The 14,230-nt window shown below is 37.2% G+C and overlaps 1 protein-coding gene across 2 annotated transcripts in view; it reads left to right on the top strand.

Annotated features, from left to right (window-relative positions):
- The window catches only part of fut8a (fucosyltransferase 8a (alpha (1,6) fucosyltransferase)), a 101,525-nt gene that overhangs the window by 72,863 nt on the left and 14,432 nt on the right, over nucleotides 1-14,230 (top strand). For both annotated transcript variants that reach the window (XM_056245660.1, XM_056245659.1), the window contains 3 exons: nucleotides 8,880-8,998; nucleotides 11,801-11,963; nucleotides 13,352-13,466. In XM_056245660.1, the coding sequence (XP_056101635.1) occupies nucleotides 8,880-8,998; nucleotides 11,801-11,963; nucleotides 13,352-13,466 (397 nt within the window). The remainder of the gene's footprint in view (nucleotides 1-8,879; nucleotides 8,999-11,800; nucleotides 11,964-13,351; nucleotides 13,467-14,230) is intronic.

Below are 14,230 nucleotides of genomic sequence, written 5' to 3'. Positions count from 1 at the left end.
ATTAAAATGACCCGGATGACGTATTCCACAAATGTGCCTCTTTCATCTGATATTTGACAGTGATTACCGGTACATACACATGTCAATCCCAAATTTAAAAAATATATCTAAACATAATACAATGCGTGACATAAAGGTTTTTTTATTCCTCAACCTATATCTTATAAAAACAGTTCCATGCAACACATTTCCATTTAAGATTTCGTGCACCAAAAATTAACGTAATTTTTCATGACCATTTTCCAACTGGCCACTATGATCTTACATTGGACAAGTGGTTTGGAAAATGAATGGATGGATGGCCATTTTCCAGCCTCTTTCCCTTACACTTACACTTACAATTTAACTGAACAAACAAATATTGAGCCTAATATTGTTTTTTTATGACTGATACTTATAAATTTTTTTATGTTTAGTTGATCCAATAGTGTCTGATAATTAGTTTAGATAGTTAGTTTATTTTTTGTCTGATAATTTATGTTTAGATGATCCAATAGTGTCCGAGGCCATAAATAAAAAAAAATTAATAATTTTTTTATTTCTGCTGTTTGAAACACTAATTATTTCTCATTCAACCCCTGAATGTAAACATTGTGCTTTACAAAAATAAAAAGCTAAATAATTTTTGCAAGCAAGACATTCAAATATTAAGTTAAGTTACCTGTGAGTGTTTACTATTGAACACACAGTGTAATAGCGTTGTCAGGTGCTGTTTTTAAAGACCTATAATATCAAATTTGACTATTCCGAAATAGTTACGAATGCTATAAAGCATCTAAAAACTTGGTAAACATCACGGAAAGTGTTTGGAAGCACCAGCACCATAAAAAGACTGTATGAAAATTGTCCTCCCATAAACAAAAAGAGGAAACAGCACATCCTACTTCCTGACTGGATGTAAACAAGCCAAGAACAACAGATTTTTTTTTTTTTTTTGGGGGGGGGGGGGGGGGGGACTTTTTTTTTCAGAACAAAGAAGACAAAGGCTTCAGATTATACTGTAGTAAAATTTTCAAAAGCGTTTTCAAAAAGAAACTGCTTTGAAGGCATGCTTGTTTCAACTGTCGTCAGTTTCAGTGAAGTATTTCTCAGCTACTGATCATTGCATGCTACAGACAATTATACATGATTGAAAACAACTGCTGTATGGGCAATGAAAACCATGAAAAGAATCTGTTGACTTTAGTGACCTGCCTTTACCGGTGTCACACACGCCAGACTGACAGAAAGAAATATCCATAAAAAGGAATAGGATCAGTATAAATTAAGTTCAATTGACAGCATTTGTGGCATAATGTTGATTACCACACCCCAAACAAATCTGGATTAGTGTGGCACATAACTTATGTTGGGTGTCACACTGCAATGATGACAATCCTCCGTTCACATAGAGTATACTAACCCTGTGTTCAAATATGCCGGCTCCTCTACTATATAGTAGTGGGAAAAAAACAATACCTGAAATGAATAGTACGTTTGAATTCAAAGTATTTATAAAGCAGCTGCCAAAAAGTACCTGGATGACCTACTACTACAAGATTCTGAAGTGTGTATCCAAAGGACACTTTACTATCCGATTATGCAACAGGAGAGCAGTTGTGAATGGCAGTGAAGTGATGCAACTGTAAGTCGCATGGTGGATATAGTAGTAAATTCAGAATTCATTCATACAACAGAAATTCATACTTTTTTCGCGAAGTAGTACCTACACAGACAGTATTTGATTTTGGATGATTGAGTCATTCACTCCGATTCGTTCAAAAACTGATTTGCTCAGGAATAAAATGCCAATGCTGGGAGCTGTGCAACAGTAGATTCTTGCTGTGGCTTTGTTTGTAACTATTTATATTGGCAATACTGTGTCTATAATGTCTATAAGTTACTTAATATTAAATTCTTGTTAGTTGAACTAGGGGTGTGCGAGATCAATATTTTTGCAATCCTGCGGCAAAACATGAGTGCAGTTCCGTTTTAGACCAAACATATAATGGTGACTGAGTGCGACCTGTACGCATCAGTGAATGGTGAGATAATTTACTAAATAAAATGATCCTGCCAGAAGAATAGCATGAGAACTTTATTATGTCTGTTCCGGCTGTATCATCTCAGTCAGCTTATATAAGACTACGCATGCACAGTAAGGTGAATTTAACATTTCCCAACATTTCAGTATGGATGAGAAACTTTTGGAAAATGCTAGTGTGGATGGAGATTGTTTTGAAACAAAAACCCCGTTGTCAGATGTATCCGGATTAATGTAGACGTAGCCTTAACCACCTAGAACTCCACCTATTAACCTGTTTAGAGCTTTTCTGTTAAAAGCAATGAACAGTCAGTGTTGTTTGTTGCATGTTTTCAGTTGCTCTGATTTCTCTGATGTAGTAAACTCCTGAATTTGAATTCTGATGAAGGGTTTGCATAGAGATATTTGACTCCTAAGAGTGTGTATATGCGTGCGTGCCCTACTCGAAGTAGGACAGAATGAAGAAAGTGTTATTTGTAATTTATGAACATGTACAGTTCTAACGATTTGAAACGGTTAGCTCTCCTCCTATCTCACCACCACAGAACATTATCAGTGCTGTCAGTCCTTCATTAAGCACTTCCTGTGGGAATTATCACACACACACTACGATTCTCTATTAGAGCCCACTGATGCTTCATCTCCTCCTCATCTACTTTCCTCTGTCTCCAAGTTCATCATGTTTGATAGCCGTATTCTGCGTTATGATTTTTCTCAGAGTGGTTCATCTCCTTCCTCTAATACTGTCTCTAGATATATATTCGTGTGTGTGCAGGAAAACTGGAAAGGATAAGGGTGGAGATGGACTTTGGATGATGAAGCTGATGTTTTTCATGATAAGAGCTGATATGTACATTTTTTATGATGACACAGATATCCCAAAGACATGTGCCAGCATGTGCAAGGCTGTCTGTGTTTGCCTGGATCTACATTTAAGACAATTTTATATATTATGAAATGTTTCTGATGGATTCATTGCATGAAATAGATTTTTTTTATCAGCAGCAAAACGTAAAGTTTTATTGCTCTTTCATAGCTCAGGAGATTTAATGAAATAGTCACATTACACATTCAGGTCTTAGATATTTATTCCTTGGGAGAAATAAAAATAGAAACAAATGTGATGATATATTTGGATGGCATATCTAATAGGTATTTGAGTTCATATCGAGATCTCTGACTTGATTGCTGAATTCTTTCGTAATCTTTTCTCAATTCGCTCTCCATTTAATCTCATTACTGTCTTGGAGAAACAATGGAGAGATTTAATTTCAGATTTTGCTTTGATTTCAATAAATGGCTGTCCAGCCAATAGATGCTGCTGAGAGGCCACGCCCCACGTGAGCTAAGAGCCAGTCACACCATGAGGTCCTTGCCTGGCATTGCATCGCCATAGCGACTGTGAACTCTGGATTCACTGACAGTCCATTAGTACCTACTAAATGTGACTAATTACACTTGGGTTTAGACTTGGCCTTTTATTTGGCCTCTCTATTTGGTGCAGCTGTAATAAAAAACATCAAACTGTAATTAGCTTTGATTTAGGTTTCCCACACACAACTCACATTGACAAATTTTCAAAACAAATTATTCCACACCACCACCAGTCATCTGTAAATGTGAAAACACACTTATTTCAGATCCTACTCACATTTGTATAACAAATGTGCACTTTAGAAGCCTCATCATTTGCAAACAGGCACAGTCATTGACTTCACGCACACACATAGCACACGCTGCGGCAGAGCTGGGATTTAACAGAACATTTTACCTAAAATAATGATATTTTTATTGTATTGTACCAATAAGTGCAGTTACCAATAATGTTGCCTATTTTATTCCATAGAAACGGACAGTTGACAGTATAGCGCCACCAATTTAAAATTTACTTCCCATTTATTAACAACAATTTCTTCAATAATTAAACATTAATTAACACCTAATTTTTATAGGTCTTAGTTCAAATATTCTGACAGTGAGTTGGGGCTCCTTAACAGATATTGTTTTCCTTTCATCTGGCTTTTAATTATTGATGTACCTGTTGAAATTTCTGAAGGCACACAAAGAAAGGGATTTTCTTTCCTGCAATCAAAGATCATTAGAACAGAACAGATTTTACTCCAGAGGAAAACGGACAGCTTCCTCCATAATTCATTGAGGTCCAGCCTTTAAAGTTCTTTATTTCATTTTTGTCCTTATGAAAAATTAACACAGTTCTCATGTAGTATCCATAGTCTAACTAGGCTATTTGTAATACGACTAGGTCAAATCATCCGTTTGGTTTCTATCATTGAAAATGTGTCATTTGTTATGAAAATAATGCTAAACACATTTAGTTCTACTGCTATCAAATTTCTGACAAAATGTCATATTTACTACGTTTTGTGTTAATATAGTTAATAGTTAAACCTTTTTTGCTCATGTCATGTGAAAATTGCTCATGTCATTCTCAACCTGTATGTCTTCTTGTATAAACACAAAGGAAGGTATGTGTTGCAGTGTTTGGTATGTTTGTTTTGTGTTGTTGTTTTTGTCCACACAATTAAAATCAATAGGGTCCATTGTATAGAGAAAAACATTCTTCAGAATATTTTCTTTTATGTTCGACAGAATGACAAGAGGGGGAGTAAAAGATGACAGAATTAAAAATTTTGGTGAACTATCCCTGTAAGCATTAGTCAAAGGGTTTTTCACAGGCAATTCTTTGTTGAATTCAAACGTGTAAGGTTTTTACAAAGAAAAACTAGGCACCTAATACACTAAATGACTGAGGATCACACATTACCAGACAATCAAATTCATTCCAAACACAAACACAAAGATCTATAATCGGCTCAAAATATCAAACATGTTTGATATCCTCCAAATGGATGGAATGGAATCATTCTTTGATGGAATCATAGTCTAATGAATATAGAGTATGTGCCCAGCATATACTTTGCAATTTTCTGAAAAAAAAAAAAAAAATCAACTACCCAAAATCTGCAGAATTGACTTTCAGCAATTATTGTTGACTCGTCCAGACTACAAATTAGAGCATAAATCTTGGCAAAAGTGCATTCAGCCTCTAGTAATATTCACAATGACATTTGAGACTATGCCAATCAGTTATAGTTTTCAATACTTATGATATTGTTTGTAATCTATCACCACACAAGTAGGACCACACAAATTTGTTTCAGCAGCTTTAACACAATGGCACCATGAACTTATTAGAGGGACAATCCCTCTGCAGTCACCTGGGGTTAAGTGCTTTGCTCAGTGGCACAATAGTGATGGCTCTCGGCTCACTTCTTGCAGGGTTTAAACCAGCAACCTTCTGGATACAAATCCTGAGCTTGCATTACACTTAACACGGTTAGTCATAGTGAAACTGTAGTCATGTTGTGGCATCATCAAGTTCTTGTTCTGCACATCTATATTTCTGTCACACGCACACCTACACACCAGGTGTCATGCAAAATGTCCTCCAATTCGTCAGTAATGACTGAAGAGGTTGACTGACTGTCTGTTTGCTACCTCACTGGCAGCTCTTGTCACTCTGAAATGTTCTCATAGAGGGTCAAAACCATAGCCCACAGCAAGCCGTTGGTACTTTCGCCTGCGTGTGACAGTTTTCGGCATCTTTCACTTACGGTTTTCACACTTATTTTCATCCTGTCTGCTTTTTTTGTAAGTGTATGTGTCCTACTTTGGTACAAGTGTCTCTGTGGGCTGCTACAACATCTCGCAGGAGTTCAGCGTCAGCAGAAAACACGAAGCCTCGTGGGATTTCCATCACACCTCTCTGACAGCCGTTCCCAAACTCTGGTGTGTTTCTAAATGTTTCTCTCTGCCCCTGCTGTGAGTGATGTGGCCTCATTATCTGGTGATTGCTGGTTATGTAATGCCACATGATGAAGCTCAGGTTTCTGAGGAGAGGTGATGTATGAGGAGAACAGAAAGAGAAAGAAAGAGGAGGGAGGTCATGTGAATCGTGTAGCCTCTATTGTTACTGGCTTAGAAAATGTTACCGGATTAGAGAGAAGACCATCTACTGTTTCTCACACATACACTAATGTTCTCTTGTGGGGGACCGTTTGGGAGGTTTATGTTTTTAAAGTGTGTGTCAGGACTGTGTTAGCTGTGCCAGTCTAAAAGACAACATTAAATTGCATCCGCAACATTTACTGTAATTTCGAATGTGACCTATTTATGTGTGATACTGCATATTTAGTGAACAATGATTTAGAGTGAGGTAAAGTCTCATTGATTGATTATTGATGTATTGATTACATTAAATGTTGTTTTAGATGGGGGGGGGGGGGGGGGTCTTGCACTGTCAGAGGCGTTTAGGCTTTTACTCAATTACACTATATTCTTTAAAAGTATGGAGTCAGTAAGAATTTTTTTAAGAGATTAATGCTAAATTTAATTAATAAAAAAATACATTTGTAATTTACAAATATGCATCACATATTCCTCAAAAATACTAAGCAGCAAATACTATTTTCAACGTTGATATAATAAGAAATGTTTCTTGAGCAGCAAATCAGCATATTAGAATGATTTCTGAAGGATCATGTGACACTGAAGACTGGAGAAATGATGCTGAAAATTCATCTTTATCATGACAGAAATAAATTACATTTTAAAATATATTAAAATAGAAAACAGTTATTTTAAATTGTAATGATTTTTCATAATATTACTGTTTTTACTGTATATTTCATTCAAGAAATGCAGCCTTGGTGATCATAAGAGACTAATTTTTATAAACATTCTTACCAACCCCAAACATTGAATAGTGTAAATGAACACCATATACTTCTAGCTATACAAGGTTGATTTCAAACATCGAAGTGTTTCAAAATGTTGCACATTCACATGCTGCAATTCATAGTGTTGCCACAAGAGGTGCTACAGTGAGCATTAGTATAAACTTCCTTCTTGGTCAGTTTTCTCTGTTTTGTCATGGCAAATCAGGGCTGTGTTCCGCTTTGCTTTAGACATACACTCGCAAACTTCACTAAAGTACTTCCCCTCATGAGAATCCCCACAGCCGATTTGGAAGTGTGTTCCACTTTGGACACGGGTCCCGCCAGAAATGGGGAATTCAAGCCATGTACTGTAAGCAATGATGCGCATCTGAATCCATGAGAGAGGGGGAAGTTAGCGTGTGTGGAGTGGAGTGGAGTGCAGCACAGAAGTTTAATGAAAATTTTGCAGCGCACATATCAGTATTTGTGCCTTTTTTCAGGTAAAATACCTAAACATCCGCTTAACCCTACCCTTAAACCTACCCATCACAGAAATCTTTCAGCATTTTTTACATTTTCAAAAACACAATTTAATATGATTTAAAAGCGGTTTCCTCTTGGGGACTAAAAAATATTTTCTGATAATGCCATCCTTGTGGGGACATGTTTGGCCGATTTACAAGACTTTTTATAGGTCCTTTTTGTCGGTTGTGATAATATTTCACTATACAACTGAGAACATTTGGCCCTCACAAGTACAACCAAACCTGCACAAACACACACAGACACACACAATTTCGCTTATTTCCTTTCTCTCTCTCTTTTCGTTTCGTTCTTGACCAGCCAAGAATGACATAAATGTTTGACATGGCAATTTTTCTCCAATTCCAGATTCCCCCTCTCATTCTCAGTTTCACCCATCTTTCTTTCTCTTTTTCTCTGTCATTCCTTCTGTTGACTGACATCCATATGACCAATTGCATCCAGGTGAAATGGCAATGTGTTGTTTTCCATTTCAGAACCCTATGCACGCCTTCACACGAATGCATTTCCATCCCTCTCTCCTCAGATAAGACTTCTGCAGCCCTATCTTCATTTTTCCTCCCCCTCTTTCTCTCTATTGGTGTCTCTCTCTCTTTCAGGTGAGGCAGTTTTTCACAATGCTTTCCATTCATGCTAAACACATTTCAAATACAGCTCAGATTTCCACTACAAACCCACTGCAAGGGCACAGAGCTGTGCATGAGAAAAAAGGCGGGCCGAGCTCTGCGATGTGTGTGTTTGCATGTACTTTGGCCACAAAATCTGACGAAACCTTTCATAGGGGTATTTGAAAACATCCGTGTGTGGAATAATATTTGTGAAAATAAATCGTTATTATTATTATTATTATTATAAAAATGCAAAAAAGTTACCAGAGTCACCAGAGCTATTGTTTTCAACTGCTATTTATTTTCAGAAATTGATACTGTTTTTAAACAATCGACCGATAGCAGATGAGTAGTGAAAATCATTGCTTTTATCGGCCGATACGAATGTTGGCCGATACATCTGTGCATATATTAGAGATAAAAGCAGAATGAAGTGGCTCTTAGGTAATATGAGTCTGAGACTCCTGGTGTATGGAAATTATAATTGGCTTTATAGAAAAGCAATAAAAATGGTATGTCCCAATTTAGATAGCTAAACTAATGTGAGAGAGAGAGAGAGAGAGAGAGAGAGAGAGAGAGAGAGAGAGAGAGAGAGAGAGAGAGAGAGAGAGAGAGAGAGAGTAGTATACAGGATGCCGCAACTGATCATTGCATTAAATTGGAACTGGAAGCAAGGAGCAAAGGCCCCTGGGAAATTAGCCAACCACAATTCACCTTGACCCAGTAGGCCACACGTTCACTCTTGCTCACACCGGTTCAAATGATCATAAGCTTTAACGCACAACGCATGAATATGCCAGTTCCCCAGGCAAGGGGCCATGCTAACATGTCTCTCTCTCTCTCTCTCTCCTCTCTCTCTCTCTCTCTCTCTCTCTCTCTCTCTCTCTCTCTCTCTCTCTCTCTCTCTCTCTCTCTCTCTCTCTCTCTCTCTCTCTCTCTCTCTCTCTCTCTCTCTCTGTCTTCCAGGTTACCTGACGGACAGGCCGATGGTGGTCCTGGAGCCGTGGGTAAATTACGTAAACTTGAAGAGCAACTGATCAGAGCGAAGGAGAAGATCAACTCTTACCGTAGTCTCCCTGCTGATGGTGTGTAAATACATACGTTTATCTAAATAAATGGACACCACATAATTTTATAGTTTTCATGTAAAGCTAACAGAACAATAGGATTTTTTCCCGCTGGGTCAGGCCAGTAGTTTACAAATTAACTTATACAAACCAAACCATAACTCTAAAAGAAAACATTTTTCATGTTTATTTTATTTTATTTAATCTCTGAATATATAAAGCTAATTTATTTATATTATTTATTTTTTACTTTAAGATGTCTCTAGACATTCTCAAAGGGAGGTTTTGTTAGATTTAGTAAGCTTCTGGTCATCCTAAAAAAAGTGTTGAGTAAACACATGCGTGTGTGTGTGTGTGCACGCGCGCTGGCGTGTGTATGTGTGCGCATGTGTGCGTAGTGCGCGCGTGTGTGTGTGTGTGTGTAACGGCTCTTTTTCAGATGTGCAGTAATAGCTTGCTGTTAATACTGAGTGAAGGAAAGATGAAACGTGTCAAATTAATAGGAACCTTTTAATATGGATGAAAAGTGTGTGTGTATGAGAGTGATTATTTGCAGTGAAGGACGGTCATATCACTACAGGCGGTCTGTGTAAATCGTCCTCTAGCCACCCTTTGCCTTCTGTCTACAGACACATGCATATATACTGTGGCCCCAAAAAGTCTTTAGACTCTCCAGACACATTTAAAAATAAATGTAATTCTAAATATGTTAGATAGTGTATAAATTTAACTTATATTTAAGACTTTATGTGGACCAGCAGAGATCCAGGGATGCTGGTTCACTTATCATGCTAGTAGAAGTAATGCGAGTTTTGAAGTACATCAGAAATAGAATGGGGCATCAGTTTACAATCGGGACTTAGTTGAGTCGCGCCACATTCGGTGTAGACAGCATCGTTGATTATAATGGGTTCTATTTGCTTTTGTCACGTTCTGATGTAGACACGGTGTTAAGCTTTGAACCTGTCCTCAGTCCTGTATAATAACCCTAAACACACACACACACACACACACACACATCCTCTGTGGCTGGTTTCTGGGTCATCAGCTCTTATAGTATTGCAGTGAATGATCTTTTGAGAGGAAGCACTAGAGAAACACTATACACAGAGGGTCACAGCCATGTTCCGGATTGTTTTACGGCCACTGACACTCTTATTGATTGACACCGCTTTTTAATCCCACACACTTTGCGCTGCCTATAGCATCCACACATGTACACAGGACACACAGATAGGGGTGTGACGGTTATTATATAACCGTGAGACCGACGGTTATAGTTGAACACCGTCATTAGAACTCTATAACCGCCAAAACCGCTCTATTAAAATATTTTTTACAAACATTTTTTATCATAGAGAATGTTTAAAGGAGCTGTATGTAAGATTGTGGCCAAAACTAGTACTGCAATCACTGTCAAATTACTGTAGAGTGGTGTATCCCCTCCCCCTCCTCCCTGACTCGAGGTTGCCAGATCAGCTGCAGGATCCAGCAGGAACGTGACGAGCTGCAGCTGTGGTAACTAGAGCAGAGCTGGCAACCCGGATGCCGCAACACTACTGACTTCGTGATTGGTAGATAGGTGGAGGGTAGAGCATCAGACCAAAACACAACATGACAACATCAACATCAGTTGAGGGCTGCAACTGCACTTTTTAAATGACAATATCCAGGCCAGACTACTGTTGTCAGTGATATAAGTATTTGAAATGTACATGATTTCTTAATGTCTAGTGACATTTCAGGGCCATTTTATGATTAATTGAAATAAATTTCTTACATACAGCTCCTTTAAATACTAATATCAGCTTACGAGGGAAACGGAGGTGGAGTTAGTGGTGCGTCGGAGGCTGAGTGCTGGAGATGATTCGGGAGAGGTCTGTCCCCCTTTACCGATCAGAGCGCGCGCTGACACGGTTAAGCCTTGTTTATACTCGACGCGTCCGTACGGCAAAAAAATGACGCGCTGGGTGCGCAAGACCGGCAAGACTTCATTTCGCTTGGCTGTGTGCACGGCTTTTTTTGTAACAGCGCGCGCGGCGCCGCGTCCGAGGATGACCGAGCATGTATGTCTCACCGCACCGGCACGCAGTTTGCGCGTCTAAATTGCAAAGTTCATTTGTTAAGGTTTTGTTTACTGTGTGTGATTCATTTAATGGAAAGCACATTCACTTCTAGTTGTCTTGCTGTTCATTTTAAGAGCGAGTTGTCCTATAACAGACGAACAGTTATTCAACCGAACGTCCTATAACCCCCCACCCCCGGACGACGACGGTTATGTTACGAACCGTCACATTTGACTCACGTCATAACCGTCATCACCAATCCTGAAACCGGCACACCCCTACACACAGACTACAGTACACACATATTTTTTTCATATGGCCAACAGCACGAAACAAACGCTCTACACCACATATGAAGACAAATCCCTGAATGCTATTTGGTGCAACTTCTTTAATGAGTTTTTTTATTTTATTTTGACGTCAGTCAATATAGATTTCTATAGAGCATGGTATATAATGTTATTATTTTTGGTTTAATAACAATGAGCAGATTACATATATATTAACTATTTTAATATATTTTACAATGTAATTTATTCATGTGATTACTCCATTACTCCAGTATTCAGTGTCACCTGATCCTTCAGAAATCATTATAATATGCTGATTTGGTGCTCAAGAAACATTTCTTATTATTGTTATTGTTGAATGTTAAAAGCAATTTTGTCAGGATTTTTTGATGAACAGTTTAAAAGAACAGCATTTATTTTGAAAAAAACATTATAAACAAATGCTTGTTTTTGCATGTTTGCAGGCCCAGGAAAGGACCAGGAGGAGCTAAGGAGGAAGGTGGAGAACGGTGTTAGGGAACTGTGGTATTTCGTACGCAGTGAGGTGAAGAAAGTGGGACTGGTGGAGACTGGAGCACTACAGAAACATGTTGACACACTCCTGCAGGACCTGGGACACCAACAAAGGTTATACACACAAATATGTATACATCATGAATACACTCGCATATATATTTTGACCAGTAAGGCAGATATGCCTGTATTATAAATCTACATACCTTTCAAATATTCGGGGTGGTAAGTTTTCTTTCTTTTTTTTTTTTTTATGTATTCTATGATCAGCTTATGATCAAAGCTGAATTTTCAGCATAATTATTCCAGTCTTCAGTGTCACATGATCCTTCAGAAATCATTATCATATGCTGATTTGCTGCTCAAGAAACATTTCTTATTATTAATGTTGAAAACAGCTGTGCCGATTAATATTTTGGTGGAAATCGTGACACTTTTTTCTGTATTTTTTGATAAATATAACGTTCAAAAGAACAGCATTTGTTTGAAATAGAAATATTTTGTAACATTATTAATGTCTTTACTGTCACTTTTGATCATTTTGCGGCATCTTTCTGAATAAAAGTATTTTTTAAAAGTCTTACGTGCCCCTAACTTTTGAACGGTAGTAAACTTAATATGAGAAATTTAAAAAAGATATATATATATTCGCCCCCTGAAATCAATTTTAGGATTTTTTTTCCTGTTTGAGGTCATATTTTTTTCGAAACATATAAAAACAGAACATTCTGTACAATTACGATAAAAACGGAATAAATTAATTTAAATAATAGTCTGAACTGTAGCTTTAAAAAACTATTAAGATATCATAACATAAACGCTCTGCAAGGATACATTTGAAACGATTGCCCAGTCCCTATACTCTCATTAAATCTGCATTACACAATTAACTTGATAACCTACAATACAATATAAAGACATACAAAAAGAAAAAATTCACTACATAAGCTTTTTTTTCCACTACATTTTAAATATCTGATGTACAGGCATCAAAACATTTTATTATACAATAGAAAAATGAATAACTGTTTAATACATTTTTTTATATATATTTTTTATTTTTTGCACAAGCTCCACTTTGACTTGTCCTAATCATGTACTACATTTTATTAAAAGGGGAAAAAACTCTCTCTGTATCTAATCTCTTTCTAAACAGCTGTAATCTCATGTGGCAGTAATACCATTACTGAGGTTTAATGAGTGTGTATGTTTAGATCAGTGCGTTTTCTCACACTTGAGAAAAAAGGCGACCATGTAATGCCGAGCAGACGCAAAACATTTTTTAAATCATTACTAGAACAGTCTTAATTGTATTGTGGATGATTAGCAAGGCATAGGCTAGGCTGACTTTAGTTTGTGGCTGTAAAACTAATTTAATATTATTTCTTTACAAAATGCTCTGTAATTAGCCATAATCAATTGGTGTAATTAGCAGAAACGCTGTGATGTGGTTGTTTGTAGTTTTGAGCTGTGTTTTACAGTGGTGTTTATGTGATCTTTAGGTCCATCATGACTGACCTGTATCATCTGAGCCAGGCAGATGGTGCTGGAGATTGGAGAGAGAAGGAAGCTCAAGAAGTGTCCGACCTAGTACAGAACAGAATCATGTATCTACAGGTACATCACATACTCACCTTAATTGTTTTCCTTTTAAACGTTTTTTAGAAAGGCTTTATTATATTTATGATTACATTTTCAGTCATTTGTCCCTTGAGTTCGAGTAGATGGTATTTGTGGCTAAGATTTTGATTCAGTTCTGTAAAAAATCTTTGAATCCTGTTCACCCAAAAGATTTGTTCAGATTTGCAAACCAAATTCGCTTAGTGTGCCTTTTGTCAGTAGCTGGCTACAAGTGAGTCTTTTGATATTATTAAAGGATCACTGAATCATTTACTTAACCGATTCATTTCAAAAAAACAAAATCATCTTTTATTAAAAATTACTTTTTAAGTAAAAATTACTTACTTTTCGTGTACGCACTCAAGCTCAAAGTATCTCCCGTTCTCAGCTCATTTTGAGTCAGACTTGTGAATTCAGTAAATTGTTAACTGGACTCGCTCTGACTGGATCATGTAAATCAGTGAGTTGTTGACTCAAAAACAGATGCAGTTGGATCGATCCTATTCACAAATTAATAATTCAGTGCGATTTGTGAACCGTTCCATTCAATAAGTTCTCATTTAATTAATTGATCAGCATGTGAACTGTGGAATGTAAAAATTTGAATACTTTTCATTGAACAACCCATATTGCTTGGCTCATATGAATATTGGGGTCCCCCTTCATGTCTATAGTAATTGGCACTGCTTCCATCCCTCACTGCCTCTGTTTTGTCTGTATGTTTTTTTTATTTTTTTTTATTAAACATGGTGTCTGTTTAG

Source organism: Rhinichthys klamathensis, unplaced genomic scaffold (genome assembly GCF_029890125.1).
Source record: "Rhinichthys klamathensis goyatoka isolate OS25496 unplaced genomic scaffold, OSU_Roscu_1.1 h1tg000032l_1, whole genome shotgun sequence".
Lineage (NCBI taxonomy): Eukaryota > Metazoa > Chordata > Actinopteri > Cypriniformes > Leuciscidae > Rhinichthys > Rhinichthys klamathensis.
Note: the sequence above shows the minus strand (reverse complement) of the source record. Positions and strands in the feature narration are given on the sequence as shown.